General features: G+C 38.4%; 1 protein-coding gene across 1 annotated transcript in view; it reads right to left on the bottom strand.

The window, feature by feature from the left end:
- The window catches only part of galnt14 (UDP-N-acetyl-alpha-D-galactosamine:polypeptide N-acetylgalactosaminyltransferase 14 (GalNAc-T14)), a 242,583-nt gene that overhangs the window by 29,481 nt on the left and 189,341 nt on the right, over nucleotides 1-23,761 (bottom strand). The window contains exons 6-10 of the mRNA XM_041975516.1: nucleotides 21,717-21,838; nucleotides 13,866-13,953; nucleotides 10,446-10,530; nucleotides 5,045-5,148; nucleotides 1,957-2,083 (exon numbers count right to left, since the gene is read on the bottom strand). Of these exons, the coding sequence (XP_041831450.1) occupies nucleotides 1,957-2,083; nucleotides 5,045-5,148; nucleotides 10,446-10,530; nucleotides 13,866-13,953; nucleotides 21,717-21,838 (526 nt within the window). The remainder of the gene's footprint in view (nucleotides 1-1,956; nucleotides 2,084-5,044; nucleotides 5,149-10,445; nucleotides 10,531-13,865; nucleotides 13,954-21,716; nucleotides 21,839-23,761) is intronic.

The raw sequence follows: 23,761 nt of genomic DNA, 5'->3' as shown, positions 1-23,761 counted from the left end.
TAGTTTTCTTATGGTTCTAATGCTACAAGGAACACATACAGAACATTAAAATCTTATTATTGCCTCGATCGAGCTATTAAAGCGAGATCAATTCACATGTGTTCTGAGCACATTAGTCCTGTTAATGGATTACTGGACTGCCTGTAAACACATCTATGAATGGCTTGAAAGGGGCAGAAAACACAATACAGCTTATGCTAATGGGATAATATTGTAGTTGCAGCTCAAAAGCTTCCAGGCAGCTGTAAATCCACTTTAACAATGATGTGTACATTGTTTGGTAACTCAGAGAGGAAACATTGCACGTCTGTTTGCTCTGTGTGTATTCAGCCAGCCAGTTGTTCATTCAGAGGGAACGTTAGCGAGGCTGTTAGATACACACACTGCAGGATTATTTAAACTTGCAGAAAACTCAGACAAGTCGTTTGATAATTCAGCTGCAAAGTTCGGTTCTATCAACAAGCAGATAAACCTGACAACCCAGGCATAATGTCTAAAAGTGCAGCTTTGGAACAAGCTTAATAAACAAAGAAATCTTGCAAAAAGCACAAGTTTACGCGTCCTAAAACAGTCACTCACTGTATCCTGCCAGCCTTATATAGTCCTTGTAAATTTGTGTGTTATAAAAACAGCAGCTCAGTTCTTTTAACCTTTTAAATCTGAGGTCCCCTTATTGGAGAACCGATGGGGCCAAAAGGAGAAAAATGGCCATCATGAAGACCTGACCTGAGCTATCTGTACTAAAACCTCTAGTTTTGTTCTGTTTTACTTTATCTGAGCTGGCAGAGATAATGAGGTTTAGAGCCACAGCTGAATCGTTTAAAAGAGATCTTCATATTCATCATGAAGGTTTCTTCTTCTGTTTTAAGGCAAGCCTGGAATGTTTTTTATTTGTGCTTTGTGCCATCTTCATTTATTCTTCACCAGTAACAAATATATAGATATTTGTACATCACAACAAATCTCACGTCTACTCCCTTTACTATGACTCCAACAGTGTTCAAACAAAACTTGTACATTTCCTTTTGGGTATGAAATTTTTGAGCAGAGGCTTAAAAAATAGGCGCAGGACTCAAAAGGTTAAACTTTTCAAGCACATGGTAGCTAAAAAAAGCTGTTTTTCTTTTTAAGAAATTTTGCAGATGAGAATATTGAAATTGAGTTTGATTAAAATCTGACTCAATAAGCAAATATGTAATCTTTAATTTACAGATATGAAAAGGCAAGATATTTTTGTTTTATCCAACTCTGGCTCTGTGATAAGAACAGTGAAATATTCTGTATTTGATAGTTGTTTTATGTTTCTTTTATCCAAATATAAAGAAGTTGTTCAGTTTGTGGTACAGTTCCTGACATCCTTGGGCTTAAAACAAAGCTACGTAACTTTCTGACCTTAAAGTTCTGAACTTCCGACTTGTTTTGATGGTACACTAATATTTATTCTACACATTCCTAAAGATGTCGCTGCATCCAGCATCCTGAGGCTGAGAAACTACACTTTTTTTCCAGCATCACATGACAGTTGTATTTTGCTTTATGGCAACACTTCACATGCCAGCATCTGAATATCAACACATTGGTTGTTTTGAAAGCGCACCATGGCTGATTCAGCAAAGAAATGCAAGAGGACAGAACAAGAGATAAGAGTCAACAACAGACTTTTACTGGCTGGAGAGAGCTCAGAGAGGAGACAGGATGCAAGACAGATGTTTAATTAACCATCGTTGGGGAATGTCGAAGTGTAAAAATTCTGCCAAAGTTCAGACTCAGACTACTTTACTGTCCATTTAATCCATGAAATGGAAATTTGTCTTTGGTTCTAGAGAAAAAGAAAACTATACAATACACACAATGACTTCAAACTTCAGTATTGTTGCTTTAAGTTAAATATTTTCTGTCACCAACACATTTCTAGCGTGTTCAATATGAAGAGTCAGAAGTCATTCATTCACTTACTTGATGTAGGTGTTGGCGTTGCCCTCAGGAAAAACATATGGGTGTTTCTTCCTGAAGACGTGACCCACTCTGCTGCAGGGCAGGATCTCCAGACTGCCTCCACATTGCCACACCCGGAACGAGATCTCTGCACACACAAACAGTTCTTAGATTGAGATACCTGATACAACCTGCATCGATTTGACAATTAATTACAGTTAATCACAGTTAAATCAGCCAAGGACACTTGGATAATAATCTAGCCTGATCACGGGGAGCAGCATCGTGTCTTGATGCTCCAACAGCTGAAGGTTCCTGCAGCCAAACAAACTAATTCTGCTTTGTTTTATTGCTTTGAAGCTTCAGCTTTGCATGCACAAGGTGAGAGGTGGGGTTCAACCTTAATCATATTTAGCTTTTTAATTTTTAATTTACACTGATATACTGTACAAAAATATTCATAAATGAATGTTTTTATAGTTCTATGATATATACTAGTAAACAGCTGTCAAATATGTGCCCACTGTGGTGGACACTACGCATGAAAGGGTTCATTTCTGCTGCAGATCACACCTGTGCCGTGTTGAAACTGTTTCATGCATGATACCAGGTCCAACCTAGACAGTTTAGCACCTTAAAATGTGACATAAAAGCATCAGGGGACCAACTCAGACTCAACACCGACAGATTAAGGAAAAGCAGTGCATGTAGTGTTACCAGGCTTCTCGCTTGTTTACAGCCCGGCTGTTTTTCTTCTTCGTCTCTGTGGCAGCTTTCCTCGCTCCGCATGATAGCTAAGTGGGCCAAACCTCCCTGAATATTTGATGACCAGCTGACGGACCCTTGATTTGTTTTTATTTTATTCAGTGTTTTCTTACAGTACATACATTTCTAAATCACTTCACATGCACTGTGTGTTTCTATGACCTGCTAACACAGCTCATTCTGGGTTGTGAGCATTGAAATAAACATAAGAGACTAAACTTACTTCAGTTCACATCAGTGTTTGTGTGATAAGTGTGTTAATTCTCAGTGTGGCTGTCTGTGAGCTCAGAGGAGGAAAGAAAAAAAGTAACAGAGTTTCCCCTACAGAGCAAAAGCTGAAAACAAAGAAGAGAAGAGAAAAGCAGCGGAAGTGAAAATTAGAGCATGGACCGTGTTTGATGAGGAGGAGGAGGAGGAGGGATGAAACACCAGACAGAACAAAGAAGAACAAGAAGAGTCAGCAAGATGGGGAGATACTGACACTGAGCCTGAGCGACTGACACAGACATGACAGTGTTAGTGTGTGTGTGTGTGGAAAAACAGGCTAATGGTGTTTCACTGATCTGGGAACAGCAGCAGCACAGCAGTCAGCAAACTGACACCAGAACCATTACACCCCACTCAGCTGACTTCAGATGACTGGAGGCAGCAGCAGCAGGAGAGCAGATGTTGTTCCTGGATGAAAGTCAGACCTGCTGAGGGAAAAATCCATCTTCATTCAGCTCGCTGTAAAAGACCTTTGTATTTATTTCAGGGAATTAACTTATTACCTGATCAATTAATAAACTTAACTGATTCATTTGTCATGTTTCTTTTATGATTCTATGGGCTCAAGAAGAAAACTCCCCTGGTTAATGTGACTTTTTAAACATCCTTGTCGTCTTCACCCCACGCTGTAATTCATTTACCTAATGTTGGCTGCTACCTTTGTTTTCTTGTGTTTGTTCTGTGGTACATTCTGGATTTGTGGTTAGATTAGAAAAATAAATTTCTAATTTTAATGAGGTTAATTTGGTTAAATAAAGGAGAAATAAATAATGAATAATATGATCTACTGGGCCGTTTATGATGACACAATAAACACCAGACTGTCTCAGACTCTGGGTTAAGTTAGTTATGTTTTAAGGTCCCTTTAGGTTGTTTTCTGTGTTTCCTAAAATGATTGATCAGCTTTCTCTGCTTTTCTTGAATGAACTTACTGGTTTAGAAACCTGTATCCAGTTAAGAAAACTTTGACCAAAAGAAATTGTTCATATCGCGCCTGGTGAATGGCCCAGTGTGGTGGCGAAATGAGCACCCCTGTTGTGAAAAGCACAGAAAATGAAGCCCTGCTTCGGCACGATTGGTACATGCACCACCATTTAATTGTTATCTTTTTGTCTTCCAGACCTGTTTGGCCAACACAGACTATATAAGGTCAGAGGGAGCCGTCCTGGTGGACCACCACAAATCTCTTAATTCTTCTTTTGTTATATGTTCTTTTGAAGCGTTGCTGCTTGGTGGTGGACTCATATGTTACAGTCTCATTTGTGAACCATGTTTCATTCAGGGACCGTAACAGTTAAATGTTTGTGACATGAATATTGACCAAAAACTGGCACAGGTGGTAGAGCTGGTCGTCCAGTGATCGAAAGGTTGGCGGTTTGAATCTGTTGTTGTGTCCTTGGGCAAGACACTTTACCCTACTTGCCTCCATGAACTGGCTGCCTTGTTTCTGTCAGCTCCAGAGTAGCTGTGGCTACACATGTAGCTCCAGTGAGGAGTAAATGAATAATGAGCACAATGTAAAGCGCTTTAGAAATTAAATAAAATAATCATGAATATGATTGTTTCCATAATCAAGCAGCCGTGTTTTTAAGTCCATCTTTCTGCCTCGGGACCAAAGATTTAAATTAACTATTGACTATAATCTTGCATATTTATGTGAGAATGTACATTAATATATCTGGTCTCTATTCTTTAATTAAAAAATTAAATATATATAAATAAAAAAAAGTTCCTCGTTGGTCAGGTTCAGGAAACGATGTTTAAGCTTAGAATACTTTCCTTTGACAGCATCACCCTCAGGGGCTCCACTTTGTTGGCTGTTATGGTTACTTAAAAACACAACATGTTAGATAAAACTTTATCACTTCCTGTTTGAAATAATTATAAAAATTTCACTTGGTCAGGGTTACAAATCAAAACTACGTGGTGAGGACTAGACAAATTAACAGTTACCTTCACGGACGCCAATTTAACAATTAACATTCACCATTTTGAACTTAATGTTCATGTTTCTTGTCCTGCAGGAAATCTGATAATTGTTTTATTTATTTATTTTTATCTTGTGGGGGCGACTCACCAAAGTTCTCCCCGCCCCAGATGTCCATGGCGGTGTCATATTTGCCGAGGTGATTGAACCACGACCTGTCGATCACAAAGAGGCCACCAGCAATGATGGGAGTCCTGTTAGAGAAACAAGAAAAGAAGGAAAAAGGACATAAAGACGACGCAAAACAATAACTAAATTGAAAAATCATGTAAGTTCTTATATAAGTTCCTATAACTTATAATAATAACTTATAATAAATTATTAAGATGTAGATTTTCATTTATTGTAACGAGACTGTGAAAGACAAGAAAACAAGGTGAAAGAAAACTAAATCAGTAAAGAACAAACTCAACACTTGTTTGCTGATGTTAGGCTTGTTTGTTTGCTGTTTACACACATGCACAGACATACAAATCATCACACAAATGCATCTTGAATCAGCCGAGAGTGAACAGCCGAAGGCCAAGATGCATCATCAAGTGCCTTCTGTTTGTCAATAATCATCCTGCTATTACAGAATGAGTCTGAGTGTCCATGTGTGGGTGGAACAACATAAAACCCTTTAACAAGCTCAATTTGTCCTTGTGTATTTAAAGGAACTTTGTGTCTACGTATGAATGTACGACTGTGTGTCTGTCTCTATGAGGACTGACTTATCGGAGATGTTATATCAAGTTGTTCAAGGCTGATCAGATAATATAATACTTTAGTTTTATGGGAGAAAAGTGAGGTCAGAGGAAAATAAGACTGATTCTCAGAAAGTTACAAAAGAACCTTCACTGTTTTCTCCAGAAATTTTCTCACTTTTCAAGGTTAGTTCTACCTGATCCAACCAACTCTACAACTCTGACTTGTCTCCTGGATTGTACTTTAGCTCTTTTCATGCAGTCTTTTAAAGCAGAACTGATGCACCTTCATAACACCTGTTTGTAAGGCAAAGAGGTGATGCACCTTTGAGCTGGAAACAGATGTAATCACAGAGCTGAGTCCATGTGTGTGTAAATGACAGCCGGGAAAAGAAGAACACAGTGAGGCAGCATTCATTATGAACTATCAAAGGGAAACAGCAGCAGCTGAACAAGAACATCTTGTTCAGGACAGATAAAGCACCACTGCTGAGTGAAAAGGCCCTGAGTAATGTATCCTGCTGTTACAAAAACAATGGAATTTTAAAATGATAAAATATATTTGCAGCACTCAATCATTTTGTAGTGCCTGGTGCATAAAAGCTATCACCAAGTCCAAATCAGTATGTGGTTTTCTCTGAATAGTCTCTAATTAACCTGATGGGACAGATTGTTGGTTAGATGGAATCGTTTGAGAACTCAAACAGTTTAGAAAAGGGTCAAGTACATTTTGTATCAGGTTTTTTTTTAGGTATTTCAACAAGACATTTGGATTTTTCCATGTCTGAGGAACTTTGACTAATAAGGAAGATCTTTTCCTTCATCTTTGCCCTTATCCTTCAGTAAAAACCAGAAGATAGAAACTAAATTCATGTAGTAATGTCTGATGAAGAACTGTGCAAAGGTAGAAGCTAACTACATGAACCTGAGCATTTTTCCAAGTGTTTTAATAGAGGTGTTACACAGATAAATATCTCAGGAGGTCGTCGGACGATCTTGATGATGGACACCTCTATCAATGATCAGAGTCTGGAAAATCAAGGGATAGCCCCCATGTTCACCTTAGAAACACCATTAGGATCCAGAAAGAATTCCACACTAAGATGGTATGATGGCAAGAGTGAATACTTTCCTATATAACCTTCTTCATCACCATGGAAACTAACAGGACCTTCATGATTAATTTCAAACAAAGGCAGAGTCACACAACACATTAGCAGAGTTTTTAGAGTCAAACTTTTCACCACAAAACAGCAAATGTAAGACATGATTTCATTTTCTGCTGCAAGCTCCCAGTGTTTGTCCTACAGTGGTGAGACAGGTGGGTAGGTTTGAGAGCTCTGCCGTCTGTGGTACTGTGCAGACAGCGTGACCGCACCACTAGAGGATATGACGTCAGTGTGATGAACACGCGTCAACAACAATAATGGCGTCGGGGACCAACTGTGTTGTGGTGCTGCTGAAGAAAGTCCTGACTTGTGTAAAGCTTTAGCACCACAATGCACTGCTTTTACAACACAGTGCTGCGCTAATGTACCATCAGCAGCAGGAGCAAGCAGACATATCATTATCTGCGCATGCACTACGTCCTGTTCTAGCTCTGGAGTATTACTCTTTATTCATTGTGGCGCCCCCCGCAGCTTTGTAGTATGTACTACAGCGGTTTCATGCGGATGTTGAAGCCTTTTTCCTAGTTTTCACCACCGTTTTCACACCTAAACTGGCTTCGGTATCGTGTGGACATAGCCATAGAGCTTCCAGTCATGTTTACTACTCAAAGTGCTTTACACAATGTAACCATTTAGCAACGTGGGATTCGGTGTCTTGCAACCTACCAGTTGGTGGACGACTGTTCTTCCTCCTGAGCTACAGCCATTTGCTTGAAGTGGAGAAATCAGTAGATGCTTTAGCTGATACTTGGTTTAGCTGAGTCTCTTCCCATCAGTTTGCTATGCTACATGTTAGGATTGCTGCTTTCTAGTTTAAGCAAGCATCTTCTGCACTACATGTATCCCATAATGCCTCCTGTACATAAGGCTCTATTCAAGAAAAAGTTAATCACCTCTCTTTTTCCCACACTGTCTAACCCTTCCCATTCTTAAATCTGCCGCCGTAACTTTCATCCAATGGGCTTCTTTTCTGCAGCATTTCAAACCAACCATTCTTTAAAACTCTCTTCTTGCATTCTCCCTCCAGACTGAGTTTTGTACAACCTACCTCCTTCATATCTGCACTGATGGCAGAGAAGCTTCATCAGAAGTCACAGCCACCACCAGTGTTAAGCCTCTGAGTGGCCTTCCCCATTACCCATCCTTTGTTACCAAAAGAAAGAAATAGGCTAGGACTCTACGGTGCTGTGTCTTCTGGTCAAACATCTCCACTTTGTTCTCCTCTACCCAAAGGATAAAAGAATGACATGTGGCAGTTGGGCTGATGTTAGTCAGACGTAAGAAAAACTTGAATATTTTTATTCTTTCAATCCTAATGCTTGATTTCTTTTTTATTCTTTTGAACATGTCTCCACAGGATATGGTCATTCATCGATAATTAGACTTTGTGTAATTTTTCAGTTGATTAAGTTTTTCACCATCCTGCAGAGGTCACAGCAGCAATAACGGGTCAAACTAGGGAGGCGCTCTTGTTACTGAATACTGCAGAAAAGACATGCATCATTTGTCATCTAGCAGTAGTTGATAACCTCAGCTCTCCAACTAACCGCCACTGCCGCAGAAAATTTCATTTTCTTAGATGCATTTAATATGTCAAAGCTCTGCATGTCCCTTCTGTCATATCAGTTCAGTGCTGAATAATGTGCTTTTCGTTTTTCACAAGCTTTTCAGTTCGTAGAGGTCTGTGTAATTAATTATCTGCAAATTTACAACAGTAATTCCTTGTAAGTTACAGGTAATCATCCTCAGCATTTAACAGTTAATACAGTCAGTTTGTTGACCATATTACTAATATTAATATTAAAACAAGATTTTTTTTAACTAACACACCTCAAACACATTAAACGATCTGACTGAAACAGGTTGTTTTATTGATGAAGATCTCCCAGATTGCAGACATGTTTGAGCCTAATCCAGGCTACTTTTGGCACTTATGGCTTAGCTACAGCACTGGTAAGTGGTAAGGTGGGCCAGAAGTGGGCCAGATATCAGCTGCCAGCCTGGCTTGGATTATGCCCACTGTGGGCCACATGTGGGCCAGATGTAGGTTGTTGCCCTGGACCTTGATTGGGGCTTGTTGTTATGAGAAGTTTGGGAAAAATGTTCAGTTTCTCCAAATTTGATGATATGATGAAATCCAAATATACAAATGACTTTTTTACACACAAATTAATGGTGCAACAGTGTCTCCAAAAACCAGTGTGCTTTCTCCATTTTCTATGTTTATTTACACTTAGTAAATAACACTATAAATTATGTAAATTTGGTTTTAATTGGGAATACTCATTATACAGTCATTTTCAGTTCAAATAAATACCAGTGTCTAATACAAGACTGAGAAACTCCCATAATAACTAAATAACATTTCCAGTATAGCAATAAGGAATAGAGAACTTTAATTTAATATTTCAGATTTTAAGCAAAGAAAAATGATCCAGAGACAAATGAAATTTGAACACCTTTTAAACATATAACATTACTCTGCTAATAAAAAGCAAGTTCTTCAATCACTGGAAAACAAATGATTTATAACATGTTGTCTCTCTATGTTGGTCCTGTGATGGGCCGGTGACCTTCCCGGGTGTACCCTGCCTTTCACCTGAAAGCAGCTGGGATAGGCCCCAGCCCCCTTTACGATAATCTTTATGGTTAATTAATCATAGCGTTTAAAACTACGATTAATTCTGGATTTAAATAATTGTGACACCCCTACAAGACACAGCAGATGATCCTGGACTTCCGCTGAGAAGGTCAGCAGATTAGCAGACCAGCACAACCACACTCCACATCGATGGAAGGACGGTAGAGAGTCACCACCTTTAAGTTCTTGAGCCTTAAAGTGAGGAACTTTCCTAGAACAGCCTCAATGCGTGTGATGGCTCAACAATGCTTATATAACCTGAGAAAATGAAAACAAAAACTAGCTAAACTTCCACAGAAACTTCTGGTGAACTTCTACAGGTGTGCTACTGAGAATGCACTGATTTACAGTCCAAATGCAAGATCCTACAGCGGGATGGAAGCTTTTTTAGAAAGTGATAATGCCTGCAGATAAGATCCCTTGGTAACAATTAGCCAGTATTTCAACCATCTACATCTTCCAATATGATCTCTCAACATCATCACCCAGCAACCATTTGTTTAATATCCCACCCTCTTTGGTCAAGGCCCTCTTATCCCCCAAATAAAATCTCTTGCAATCCCCTTCAGAGACTGCTGAGAGCAATTTGTTTGCACTCATTCATGCTCACTTGCACACACAAACAGTCCACATTTAGAAGTAATTAAAACTCTCCACTCAAGCTTGAAAATGGGAAGTAAAGATTGGGGTTAAACGCCCACGATAACTTTAACCAGCACCTTTTATTCATTTATTTATACAACGATGAACTTCCTCTATATTTGGTGAACTGCTGGATGAGGAGAAAGTTCATGTGTTAGAAATGAACTTTGTCTCTAAATTAATTAAAGTGTTTTAATAGAATGTGATTTACATGAGAATATTGGTTAAAAATAGGACATCTGCTCTGTTCATGTTTCACATGTCCATGTGTGCATGTGTATGAACAGTACACTACTGATCTTTGTAGCTTATATCAGGTTTTAGTGGGATGAGTGTTTGTGTGTGTGCATTACTTGATTGGCTGGGTCGGGTCGGTCCGGCGAGCTCTTTGTTCAGATGACAGTTGCTCCCATTTAAAATGGAGGCTCCAGTCAAAACCTGGGGGAGAAAAACAACAGTGCACGCATCACATAATGCTGAGCACAGAGAGAATGCTGCAAAGTTTGAATAATTAAAGATTAATATTGCATGAAGAGGAAAGAAGCAGTGACAAGCTGATGTTCTAATCTTGTGATTTCTGCAGAATATTTACATCACACCACTTCATAAGAAACACAGCAATCAGGTTAACATTGATCTCAGAAAAAAATGCATGCTATAATGTTTTAACATTATATGTAAATTTGCATGTGTTAAAGTCACACAGCAGGGTGTCTAATGTCGAGGTTCCCCTGATAAACAGCCTCCCACTCCAGAGGGAGGAGGCCAGCCCTATTCAGGGAGGATTCGAAGGACCTTACAGAAGAATTTATGGTTTCTTGGCCAATTTTACTTCCTGCCCCAGGGCTACTGTAAGGTTAGGGTTATTACAATGGAGAAGACATTATTATTCACCTCGGTGCCAATTAGCCTGAAAAAAATGCCCATTTTTCTTCCTCTTCTTAATATAATTATTCATTTGAGATTTTTGGTTGATAATCTTCATAACTAAAATGATTATTACCTGTATGATTTTTACTGTAAGCAAGTACTATCATAACTGTCAATACCATTATCAAGCAACCTTTGTTTTTATTATTATTGTGTCTACATCAGCTCTCTGGCTTCATTTCTTTATAAGTTATCAGAAAATAGTTTCAGCAATTAAATGAAACATGTGCAAATATAAATTAAATGCATTAAATCAGGGAGTTTGTATAGTTTTAATAATCTTGGAAGTCAATGTTTAATCTGAACAGCTTTATTCCTAAATAGTCTGAACCCTCTTAAAGCCCACTTATGCTCCCTTTTCGTAAATAGGTATATCCATTTCAAACACCACCACCCTTGTACTCCCATGCATCCTTTATGTTGATATGGTTATAAGGCAACACATCCATCAGAGGGCAGGGCAGAGTTCATCTCTGTGTTCCAACGTCAGTTTCAGACAATAACAAACATGCAGTAGACAGTAGTGATGGTCTGTGCAGCCACTAAATACGCTGCAGTGGCTTTTTCTTTGTTGTTCCTTTTGCTTGTTGTGTGTTCGCTATGCTGCTCAACACTGCCCCCATGGTTACTGATGGTATTACTCCATTTGCTGAATTGAGATACACATCTGCAAGAGCCCTAAAGATGGATCAAATTACGCAAGTGAAAGACCCAAAAGACAGATGGAGGATTCTGTATCTGTCTTAAGCATAAAGCATAAATGGGCCTTTATACAAAATTTGTGGTCTCGGTGAACAGTTCTTAAGACTTCTTGAAGGACTTTCCAAAGTGCTTCTTTGGATGTTTTGTCCCTCTGTTTTATACACTGCTTCAAAAATGTTGAGGTCTGGGTTCTGGGGAGGATCCATCTCGTCATCAGACCTGCTGTCACTGATTTTCATTCCAGTTTTTGTATCATGTGGCATATCTCAGCTCTGTAAGCATGGCTTCTTGACAGCCACTCTACCATTTGTGAGGAGGCTTCGGTCAACAACTAAAGGTCCAGATTCACCTCTCAGGTCTATTTTCTTTTAGGAGATTACTTTCAGATCCGGTTCATCTGCTGTAGATAAATTCCATTTTATTTCTGTCAAACTGTGTAATTTTTAGTGTTTATTGTAGATGGAAACATAGAAAATGCTGGTTGCCTCAACAAGCGTCTTTCAGTCATTGTGTCTTAAATGTGTGTGAATATCTGGATTAATGAAAAGTATTTATTTTAAGCATTTATTTTATATTATGTGCAACCATATCATCTATATTTAAACCAACTTTCGCCACTGATTCCCTTTGTGTGTTTGTGTGAGGTGTTGGCAGACAGGGCTATTTTCAGCATTGACTGGCATTAATGGCTTTTACCATGTGAAGACAACTGTGGTAAGACAGGCTAATGGAAAAAGAGAGGGACTAGGCTCTTGAGATTGCTTCAGAAAACCCGAGTGATGACAGAGTGAGACAAGACATGTTGTTCTGAATTATTTTCAAGCCATTTAGTTTCAGCTCTTCTGTAACTACAGAATCTTGTCAAGCTAAAAGTCAGAGCTTCTGTTCTGCCTGATCAGGCAGTGATGCTCGGTGCGTTCACGGATGGCTACAGCTTTATCCGAGGATGGACTGGAACATATCAACTACCTTTGGTACCTTTTCTAATTATACAGGATTGACATTGCAATCCTGTATGATTTCTATTTTTTTGTGTGAGATAAAATATAACCAATAAAAATATTATAGATAAAAGTAAAATGAGATGAAAACTCAATAAGATAAACAGTTATTTACATTTAAAAGATTTACATGTACCACTCAGAGTCAGTTAGTAGATGTGTCCAAACAAACTGATAAATGGAGACGTTAAAGTAGCACTCCAACCTGTGCTGGAACCATTTTTGTTTTTAAGCTCTCAAAAGTGAGATTCTCACCATAAATAATGTATTCTGGTTGAGTCTTGTCCTTTAATAAAGCCATAGTTAAATGGACCCCAGGTTGGGAACTACTGATTTAGATGGCACAAGTAGCACAGCACATAGTTTTGTAAATATCCTCATAAAATGTTGAGTCCTGTATTTGACACTGCAAAAAGAATGATTACTCTTCACAAATATTCTGGTTTACAGTTTAAGACTTTTTACTTTTGCATTGCATGCACATAAAATAATTTTTGACCTGGCATTGCCCGATGTAAGCCACTGCAAAATATATAAGCCTTTAATGAGACTAGCCTTTGTTTTTCCTTCAGGACAATGACCCAAAATACACCTTTGGGTCAATTTAACCATGAAGGAGAGAACAGGAGTGCAGGAGGACTCTAAATGACAACATGGTCTTCATAATCACCCGACCCAAACCCAGCAGAGATGGTCTGAACTGTGTTAAACCACAGGGTGAAAGAAAAGAAGTTAAAAAGGGCTTAACAGATCTAAGAACTCCTTCAGTTATTTAGAAAGATTCTGTATTTTATATATAGAGTCAAAATAAAGAAAAACCTAAGCACAAGTTAAGCTTTTGACTGTATATTCCAAAGAAAAAATCATGTTCAAGAAAATAAACTATTCAGGTTCCTCCAGGGATCCGACGAGAGGCTAATAAAAAAAAAGCTTTGAAAGTGGTAGAAAGGAAGGAAAAATATTTCAAAATATCTTTTAGCTCCACAACAGAGAAAGCAGGTTCATGAACTCATCATGATGGGTTTCCTCATAAATAAGATGCCTTCAGGGCTTTTCTCTCTGCCATCAAAAGACACCCTGAAGGCACCTCAAAGCCATTTCTACTTTTCTTAACGCAGGTGGAAGAAAGTCTTTTCATACCTCCACGGAGATCAGCAGACGCTGCCACATAGGCGAACGTGTCCATGTTGATGATATCGATGACAGGACTGACCACACGAGTTGGATCCTGGTCACATAAAAAACACACATACAAGGTTAAAGTTTTAAAAGGAAATAAAAAGACATGAAAAGACCAATTTAAAAAAAAAAAAAAAAACAGGAGTAGATCTTTAAGAGAGGAAATAAGTGACAAAGAGAAAATGACTGAAAAGTAGAATGTGTTCCTTCAGATCATCAAAATCTGTTCCAAGAAATGAGATTTTCGGTCCAGTGTGTGTTCATCTGTGTGTGAAACTGACTGTATATTTCAAGGTCATTATGCTGCTCTACACTAAAAGAAATTTCAGTCCTTCAGCAGCAACCGTTTAGTGAGATGAGAGTGATCGCTCCCTCTGTTCCCTACAATTCAGTCCCATTATATTCACTTTACAGACACGAATGTCCAACATTTCAGCAGCATGGAGCCTAAAAATGCAGAAACATTTCAAATGACAGCTGGATTGATGTACAAGGAACAGAATACGACAGAAAATAACATGTTTTTATTATCTATGAGACAGCAGATACACATGAACATGCTTCCGGAGACATTTGACAACCATTTTTTGAAGAAGTTAAAGAAGTAAAACAAAAACTTGGAAGCTGTATTTTTTAGTTTATTAGAGTAATTTTTTAAGGCAAAATTTTAAGCACCTGGAAGAACAGCAATGAGATTATTTATGGAGCACTGAGTCATTTTGACTAGTGTTTAAAAGGCATCATTTTATGGTTTACAACACTTTGTAATTACCCACGTTTTCTCCAGCAATAAGCAAACCTTTTATGAGCCACACAGGTTAACTGTTAGTGACAATTAGACCTCAGCACATCTACTAACACTCCTAACTAATCCTAATGAAACATTTTTTGTTAAACTCAAGATAAAAAATGAGAATCTGTGTTTTTTAAAAAATTTTTTATAATGTATTCTTTTTTTTTAATCTTTGGATAAACATTATATGTTAAAAAAAAAGCTTCTCTATTATGTTAACAAGTCATAATTATGTTTGCATTAACTTGTTAAACCACCTGACTCCGTTACATGACTTCTTTGAAAAGGAGAAAACCAGAAATCACAAAAATCCATTTTTGTGATTTTTCATCATTGTTTTCAGTTGATGCCGGAAAGGCTGCTCCAACTGGATATTTTACAGTCCTGACTAAGACTTTTATTCACCTGCAAAAGATAAAAACAATGTGCTCAAAACTAACAAAACACATTAAATTAAAGTAAGTAATTGATTGGAGTCATTTCTGTGACATATAACACAACAAATTACTTATTTTCTTGGATTTCTCCCAAAGTTGCCCTAAGCTTTTATCAGTTATGCTTAACATTCTCCAACAGTTAAAGTAACACTACTGAACTTTGGCAGATTTGTGCACGTTGGTGCACTCTAACGAGGGCTAATCCAGCATCCTCTTCATCCCGTTGCTTCTCTGAGCCCTCTCTAGCCAGTAAAAGTCAGTCCAAAGTTGACTCTTCCTTGTTTTTATGCTCAGTCACTTTCTTTCTTCCCCTTGCTCCTCTGATAATGTCCTAATCTTCTTTGGTGAATCAGCCAGTAAGTGTGTTGATATGTGATGCGGCAGGATGGAAAGAAAAAAGTTGGTAAGTGTGGTTTCTCAGCTTTGGGATGCTGCAGGGTTACGACAGGCTGCAGGAATGAGCACAATGCATGTCACTGCCATCAAGTTGAGTCAGAAGCTCGGTTTTAAGCTTGGAAAGTTATGTAGTGTTGAATAAACCTCAAATCAATGTTGGGCTGCCATTTTAATTACTTGAATCGACTGGTTACAACAGTCATGAACTGGTAGGTAAAGTAGGTGAGACATTTAGTGGAAACATAGATCACTAAAGGTGGGAATCTGTAAACTGGCTTGTCACGATTTGATTACGACTCCCAGGGCATGAAAAATTTATTATCACAATAACAAACAACAATTCATTTACTTCCAATATAACAGAATAAAGAGCAGAGATGTGGCCAGTTAGCACTGAAAAAAGAAATACAAGGAAGAGAAAAGTGTGCCTGAAGCAGCAAAGTTGTAACAAATTGAAATCTGGATCTGGAAACAGGGGAAAGTTTCAAGCTTACTAGACTGGCTCTTGATGGGAAGCTTGTATAAAGTTACTGTACATCTTCACTCCAGAACAAAACAGAAAAGAGCCAAAAAAGACAAACAAAACGTGGGGGGAAAAAAAATGTCACTCAGATGTGTTTTCATCCCTTAAGCCATGGATTATGTCTGATTATTGTCCCTTTAACTCTTAAACACAACCCTAAACCCTTTTCATGGGAGAGCTGCCAAAACGTCTGCACTTGATTCCCCTTCATATTTCCACCTCTGATGGCACCATTTGCTTTTTACAAGGATAAAAGTACAAAATCTCTCCCACACACACACCCACCTACACACACTAGTGCTGCCTGACTTAAGCTCCCTGTTAAATCATAGAGTGTCCCTCTATTAGTTTGGTCAAACGGCTGGATGCGCCTTGAGCCAGTGATATTACAGAGCAGGTGGAGCGGTTCTGGACCATTAGCTGCAGGGTCACTGCAAGGGGACGCAGGCTGCATCCCTCTACAGCATCCGCCACATTACAAAGCACCGCGCCTGCTTTAATAGCTGTTAGGGTAATGACACTGCGCAGCACTCGGGGTGAAGCATTCGTGACATTACTGTTGTAATTGGATGAATGTTATTTTCAAATCTCTCTGGAGGAGTTTCTTAATTTTACCCATTTCTTATTTTTCTACCTAATTTGCAATGTGAACATTTGATGACTGAGCTGAGAGCAAACTGACCCTAAAACAACCTGCATCATCATCTTTCATCACCTGCCTTTACAGAGAATCAGACTCTTTCAGTGTTAAGGTTTTACATATCGTGAAAAAGTAAATCACCTTATTCTTATCAGGTCTTACATTTAATAAAACTTTTTCTCTCACTGAAAAAAACAATAATTTACATGTTGTCAGAATTATTAAACACTAACTAAGCCAATCTGGATGGAGAAGTGTGACGTTGTAGAGCCGCTTTTAGCAGCAATAACTTCAAGTCATGGTTAAACATCAAAAACAAGTTAAGGATATGCAGTTTGTTTTCTATTTGTTTCTATGACTGAAAATAAAAAGTAAATATCTTGACTCAGCACAAAAAGGAAGAAAATTGTGTAAGTTTGATTATTTCTCTGCTTTGATAAAACCAGTTGCTGTTTTATTTTACATTGTTGGAAAGCCTGATTTGACACCTTTACAACCAGGCATAAATTGTAAGGATGATGATTCTGTGCAATGAGCAACACAGCTTAATGTGAGGGTAGTGCCCCATTGAAATGCTCAAGTGCTAGACGTATGACTGGGACCTGATTGGTGGACAGACATGTAGGAATAAGATGAAGCCTGTGGTGATCCCATATTTTCAGAAACTGGAACCTAACTCCATCTTCCAACATAAGCCAGGAGCATCCCAGAGAATTTGGGAGTGAAGAGGATGACTAACACATATGGGATCAGCTTGGTCATGCTGTACATGCCAGAGTGACTAACACAACCGTACTGATTGATGTTCAGCAACCACTGGTGGATGAATAGGATGCCACCCCACAGCTAAATGTGTCCAGACTGTTGTCCAGCATAAGGAGGAGGTACCAAGCTTCTGTGGCTATATATGGATCTTCTACACTACTGAGGTCCCTGACAGTGTAAAATGAAGCCCAATGCCTGTTGTTGTTTTTGTTTTTGCCCCAATAACTGTTTTTTAATCCAAACAGGAGAATATTTCAGGGGATTTTGCTACATTTTTGAGAGACATTATCAAAATCTGCAGAAGCATCATCCTTACAATTTATACCTCAATGTAAAGGTAACTAACCAGGCTTTCAATGCTGTACAATACAAAACCAATTAGTTTTATTAACCCTGTAATGTCATGTGTATCATCTTTGATACACAAGTTTGATGCTTTTCTAGGACTTTGTTTGCTTGGCTGGGTTGTGGAATGAAAAGGTGGAAGCTGGTGTTCGTCTTCATTTGCTCACCAGTAAAGTGACAGTTGCAGATGTGCAAAAGTTCATTATTCAATTGAAACCAACATCTTTTAACTTTAGACATTATGTTAAATGTTGGGATCCTTTTCATTGTTTCCAAGGACAGCTCACCAGTTGGGGACTTGTTTCCTGCCAATCAAACAGCTCACTAAAGTCCACAAACACTGTAACTGCAGACTTACTGCATATTAAAATTTGTGGAAATATATCTTTTAAGAATGCAAATGATCTCAAATAAGTTTAAAAAAAATTACAGCAATTTAATTTAAAGATTTATATTACAAAGTGAAAATGTTCATCTGTTAAATGAAAGAGTTTTGTGTGAAATCTGTGGTTTGTTGTTTTTGTTTTTTTTGTGAAGATTGTGGTGATTCCATCATTTTTACAGGGTTTGCATAAGAGAAATCTTTACATGAGTAATTCTGAAAACACTCCGCCTTCCACTGCACAACGCATTGTTTTAACGGTGTTTTTATGTGTTTGCGATGACTCCGGCCTCAATGAGAAATCACACCCTGAGAGAACATAGCTGTCGTCTGATTGCCTTTCATTAAGAAATAAGTGCTGCTCTTTCACTTCACTCCACCTCCTTTGTTGTCTTGTCATCTTCCTCCTCCTCCTCCTCCTCATGTTCATTTATGACATGTCTCCTCTCACCCAGCTCCTCTCTGCTGTCCTGTCCTCTTCTGTCACTTGTTACCACTTCATTCATCATTTTTTCCCCTTGTCTCTTTTTTTCCTTTATTCTCTCGTCCTTGGGTTTTGCTTTGCCATCTTATTCGACCGCTCACCAGCTTTTATGTCACACCTCTTCTCTGCTTCAAGTATTTTTGCTCCTGCATTTTTCTGAGCTTTAACACCCTCCTCTTGTCCTCACATTCTGATAACATGCTTCTTTTGTTTACCTGTAGTTTGTCTTTTCATCCTTTCAGTGCCTTCTGTTTTCCTCATGTCTTCTTTTGTCTCCCTATAGTTTCTGTACCCTTCCTCTTTCTCCTCCCTCACACCCATTTCTCTCCTCTCCAGCCTTGTTTAACACCTATTTTAATCACCATTTTTGACCTCTATCACCTCCTTCATCATTTCACACCTTTTATTCTCTCTTCCCCATCTTTTTATTTTTTTACACATCTTCCACTTCATCAATTCATCATGTCAACACATCCTTCGCTGGCATTAAAGACCTTTGATCTCAGCCTGCGGAGGAGAGATCAATAAGTAAATCCACCAGAGAGTCTGATCAACATCATACATATTCACACTCCCAGTTTGTGTGTGTTCTCATACACGAGTCATCCATCACTGTCTGGCCTGTAACTCTATGGTCATATATTGAAATGTATGAGGTATTGATCCATGTTAACACACACAAAGGCCGAGCTTCAGACAATCCTAAAATCAAATCACCCCTAAAATAATCCTGTCTTATTGATATAGAGAGCTGACGTCTCGCCAGACTTTTAGATCACCTCCTGTTCTTATGATTTTTATTGCTTATTATGATTTACAATGAAATGCAACTTTTTAATTTAAACCAGTTGTTCTCAAACTTTTCTGTCATTTCATCTGTTCAGAAAGTAGTTTATGCCAAGAAGACACACGAGCTCTGCTGTTAGACGCTGAAAGAAAGACGATAATTGAACCGTTCATACCAAATAACTATTTTATAGCATATTATTGTAAAAAAGAAAAATGTGCAGCATTCTCATTTGCATTAATTCCAGTTTTCCATGTTCTCTAGCACTGACTGATTTCCCACAGCGCTGAGTTGAGCTACATTCATCACGTTAAAGTTTTTGCATGTTTCACAGCAGTCGGGCACCAAATGTGCGTAATCATTCACCCGTTAGCTGCAGCGTGTTCACAATAAGTAGCATGCTAAGGAGATAAAGCTAACTGAGGTCTGTTTAACAACGCTGCTTATTTGTTTCTTGCATTTGCATCATGAGGCGATTTGAATCCATCATGATAAGTTTCACAAGTGAGTGTAAGAGCAGTGAAAATAAACACTAATAGTTCTAAGAATATAACAAATACTCAGTTATTTCACTTATTGTCAGTCTGTTGGTAAACTGCTGCTTTAAACCATCGCCGGGTGCTTGTTTAAAGGGTTTTTTTGTGATTATCTTGAACTGTAAGTAAAAGTTACTGAACTGTAAAGGAGAAATTAACACTTAAAATTAAAGCGGGATCAGATCTGTGCCTGAAATTGGAAACATTGAAGCAGCAGCTGTGTAAGAAAAGCACTTCCTTCTAAACATATTTCCCTTGTTGGTATCAAAGTCGACACTGGCGCACCGCCCTCAGCTTTATTGTGATTCTACACCACACATGATGATGATGATGATGATGATGGCAGAAGCTGCACTGCTGTCACATCACTGAGGTCATGCTCTGAGTAAAAAGACCCAGTAAACCCAGTAAATCTGATCCATACGAGCCAGTTAGCGGTTAACTGGTTGTGTTCATTGGTAAAAACGGCTGATCTTAAATTTAGTTATTTTAAGTTTTCCTGAACTTAATCATCTTATTGAAAGTAAAAAGATTATTTTTAACCATCAATCATTACCATTAACCATGAGTCAGCAGACTTCTGATCTTCCAGCCTGTTTGTTCTTGGTTGAGGGATAATAAGTCGGCTACTTATGGATCCAAATGTGTTAGAGGCAGTTTCTGTGTATGTGTTTATGGAGCATATCAATATACAGAAATAAAACATTTTTAAGATTATTTATTTACATTTTTGTCCAGATGTTAACACTGTTGCAGCTGTTTGTCTCCTTATCAGAGAAATAAATAATTCTGGACTTGACTGCATCTTTAATAATAATAACAACAATAATAATAATAATAATAATAATAATAGAAAATCTCCATTCAGTCTTTAGTTGAACCTGGTTGAGATAACATCTCAAACAGCAGACACAGACACAGTTTCCGCTCTTTGTCCAGGAACAGTTTTTATCTGACTCATCATTTCTCATGTCCGTTCTGCTCAAACACACGGTGGGATGAATCTTGCTCTAAAATTCATCACTGTACTGGAGCATGGATGTTTATTTTATTAACAAATTGAATGATTCCTGTTAACTCATATTTAGGGGAACCCAAAGATGATTGTGTAGCTTATTGGCTGGGCCAAAATGCCAAGGCCGATTTTTTGTCCCAGTCCGCCCTGGTGGACTGGGACAAAATAATAATTTCTTATTCCTGTATTTTTCAGGATGATGATGTATGTCACCACATGTGTGTTATTTATCTATTCTTTTTTTTCAGCAAAGTGTGTATTAACATAGCGTTGGGATCAATCTAATGAAAATTTCTGGTGGAAATGGTTTATAAGGCCCCATCCTGCAAAGCTCATCTGTCTACTGGTAACATAAGAAAGTTGGAGCCTATTTGATGGATGAAAACTTTTATAAGTGAAGTCGGGAAAAATTTAAGCTGTTTGATAAGACAGAGGAAATGCAACAAAGTTAGCGCAAGCAAAATTCCATTTATTCTAATGTTTTGTGTTGCGCTTTACAAAGCATGAAACATGAAACAGTTTCATTTCATATCTGTTACTTAAAATAAAAATCCTCCAAGAATCATGATTTCATACTATTTTCTATTCACCAGAGGTTACATAACCACACTCCTCCTCAGGTTACACAAGTTAAAACTGAGTTGTCAACTCTCAGAAGTGAGAATGTCAGAGCTACACACACACACACACACACACAACTTTGGTTTACCTGTTTAATCCTCTGCAGCAGGGGGGGCAGCCAGTCTTTGTTCACCTCACAGTGGCTGTCCAGGAAGGTGAGGACTCTGGCCCTCGCAGCATCCGCCCCACGGACTCTAGACCTGATCAGGCCTGATGCACAAACACAAATGCATGTCAGTTTGTGTTTTCTGTAATGCTTCATGTGTATTAATCCATCTCATCCATGTTTACACACACTAACTTCTCAACATCTGTATAATAAACCACATTTGTTCATCTTTAACAAGTGTTTTCAGTCCACAAGGGTTCATCATCTTCAAACTACTCACAATGAAGGGTTACTAATAAAGCAGTTACAACGGTTTCTTATTACAACATCTAATCAAGCTATGAATTTAAAACAAATATCTTAATATCTTAATTAGAATGTGTAATCAACATGATGCATTTGTTACTATTATTTTTATACCTAAACCTAACCAAGTTTAACATGCATCTATCACTTCGGCTTCACTTTAGTTTGAGAGCTACAGCTTTTTGAAATGTGAATCATTTTATGTAACCTTTAAACATTAATCTAAGATCTTATGACAGCTGAAGAATGTGTACACAGGATATAGAAAGTATTTGGTACTTTGGACAGTGGAGACTACAACAAGGTTCTGTGGATTCATTCATGCCCAAACAATATATACTTTTCTTCCGATTTCTGGTGCCTAAACCTAATCATGTAGAACAAAACAGCAACAGAAGTTACAAGTCATGGATAAACAGTTAAGGATGGGAAAACGGAATAACGGTTTAGTCTTGTAGTTGCTGTTGTAGAGGCTCTTACTCTCATTGGTTCTTCATACATTCAAATATCGTACTGTATGCAGTTGGACTTTAAATATAAAGTCACAGAACTGTCTGAGTTTTCATTCACTAAATTAAAATCTCTCACTCTGTGTGCTGATTCTTTTCAGGGCTACAGATCAGATAAGACAGTAAACTTAATCAAGTTGCACGCTCACAATCTGTAATTATCCGCTAAAAACACAACCTTCAGTGTTTTCACACAGCTACATGAAAGCAGCGAAGGGAAAGAATATTCTCATGGTAGTGGGATTGAAACCCTTCACCTCAGTGAAGGTTAGTGTTAGTGCCTTGCTGTATTTATTGTGAAATCTCCCTCTTTCTACGTATAGCCTCACTCTCACAGTCAGTCATCAGAAGGGAAAATCGATACAGGGCTCTTAGAGGCTCTGTTAACATCACATTCTGCGTGTGTGTCTGGGTGTGTGTGGGAAGAGAGGTTTGTCTGTCCGGTTTTAACGGACAGTTAACCATAAAGGATTGAGAGGAGAGCTTCATCAGAGAAAGCTAATGTGTTTGTCATCTGGCTGCAGATGCGATGTAGTGAGAAAAAAAGACAAAGTGTCTTTGATTGTGTGTAAATGAGCCTGTTAGGGAGGTCTCCCTGATGGGGGCCACTGTTCGCTTCTATTTGGACTAAATGGTCTAATCAATACCCCCTGACATGGAGACGCAATCCGTGTAAAAGTGTGATTTTTTTCAGTGTATATACACGTGCAAGCTGGAGTGTGTGCATGTAACAAGAGTTGTGCAAGGGTCCATTGTGAGTGTGTGTCGGTGACTTTGTACATGAGGCCATGACGTTCCATGCAGCATTGTTAGGCTGCGGTTCAGCCAATTAAAAATCCCATTTCATCCTCAATAAGGCTTTATTTTCTGGATGGATGGACACATGCACACGCACACACACACATAAACTGGAGCCACATACGAGCAGGAACACACACTGATGAAGGAACGCGGTGACCGAACTGGTCAGTCTTTTACTTAAGTACACATTTTTACCAACATGGGCAAAGCTGGCTGACTTTGTACAGGGGAGAGTGTTAATCTCCATCCATAACTCTTAACTGCCTTCACTTTTCGCAGCTGAATGTGTGTGTGTGTGTGTGTGCGTGTGTCCCTTTAGTTTAATGTGGATAAATTTTAGTTTGAAAGCATTATACAGAGGACATTTTAGCAACATCCTTTAAACTTTAAAGTTGAAATGCCTGAGGA

This window comes from Melanotaenia boesemani, chromosome 22, assembly GCF_017639745.1.
Source record: "Melanotaenia boesemani isolate fMelBoe1 chromosome 22, fMelBoe1.pri, whole genome shotgun sequence".
NCBI lineage: Eukaryota > Metazoa > Chordata > Actinopteri > Atheriniformes > Melanotaeniidae > Melanotaenia > Melanotaenia boesemani.
Note: the sequence above shows the minus strand (reverse complement) of the source record. Positions and strands in the feature narration are given on the sequence as shown.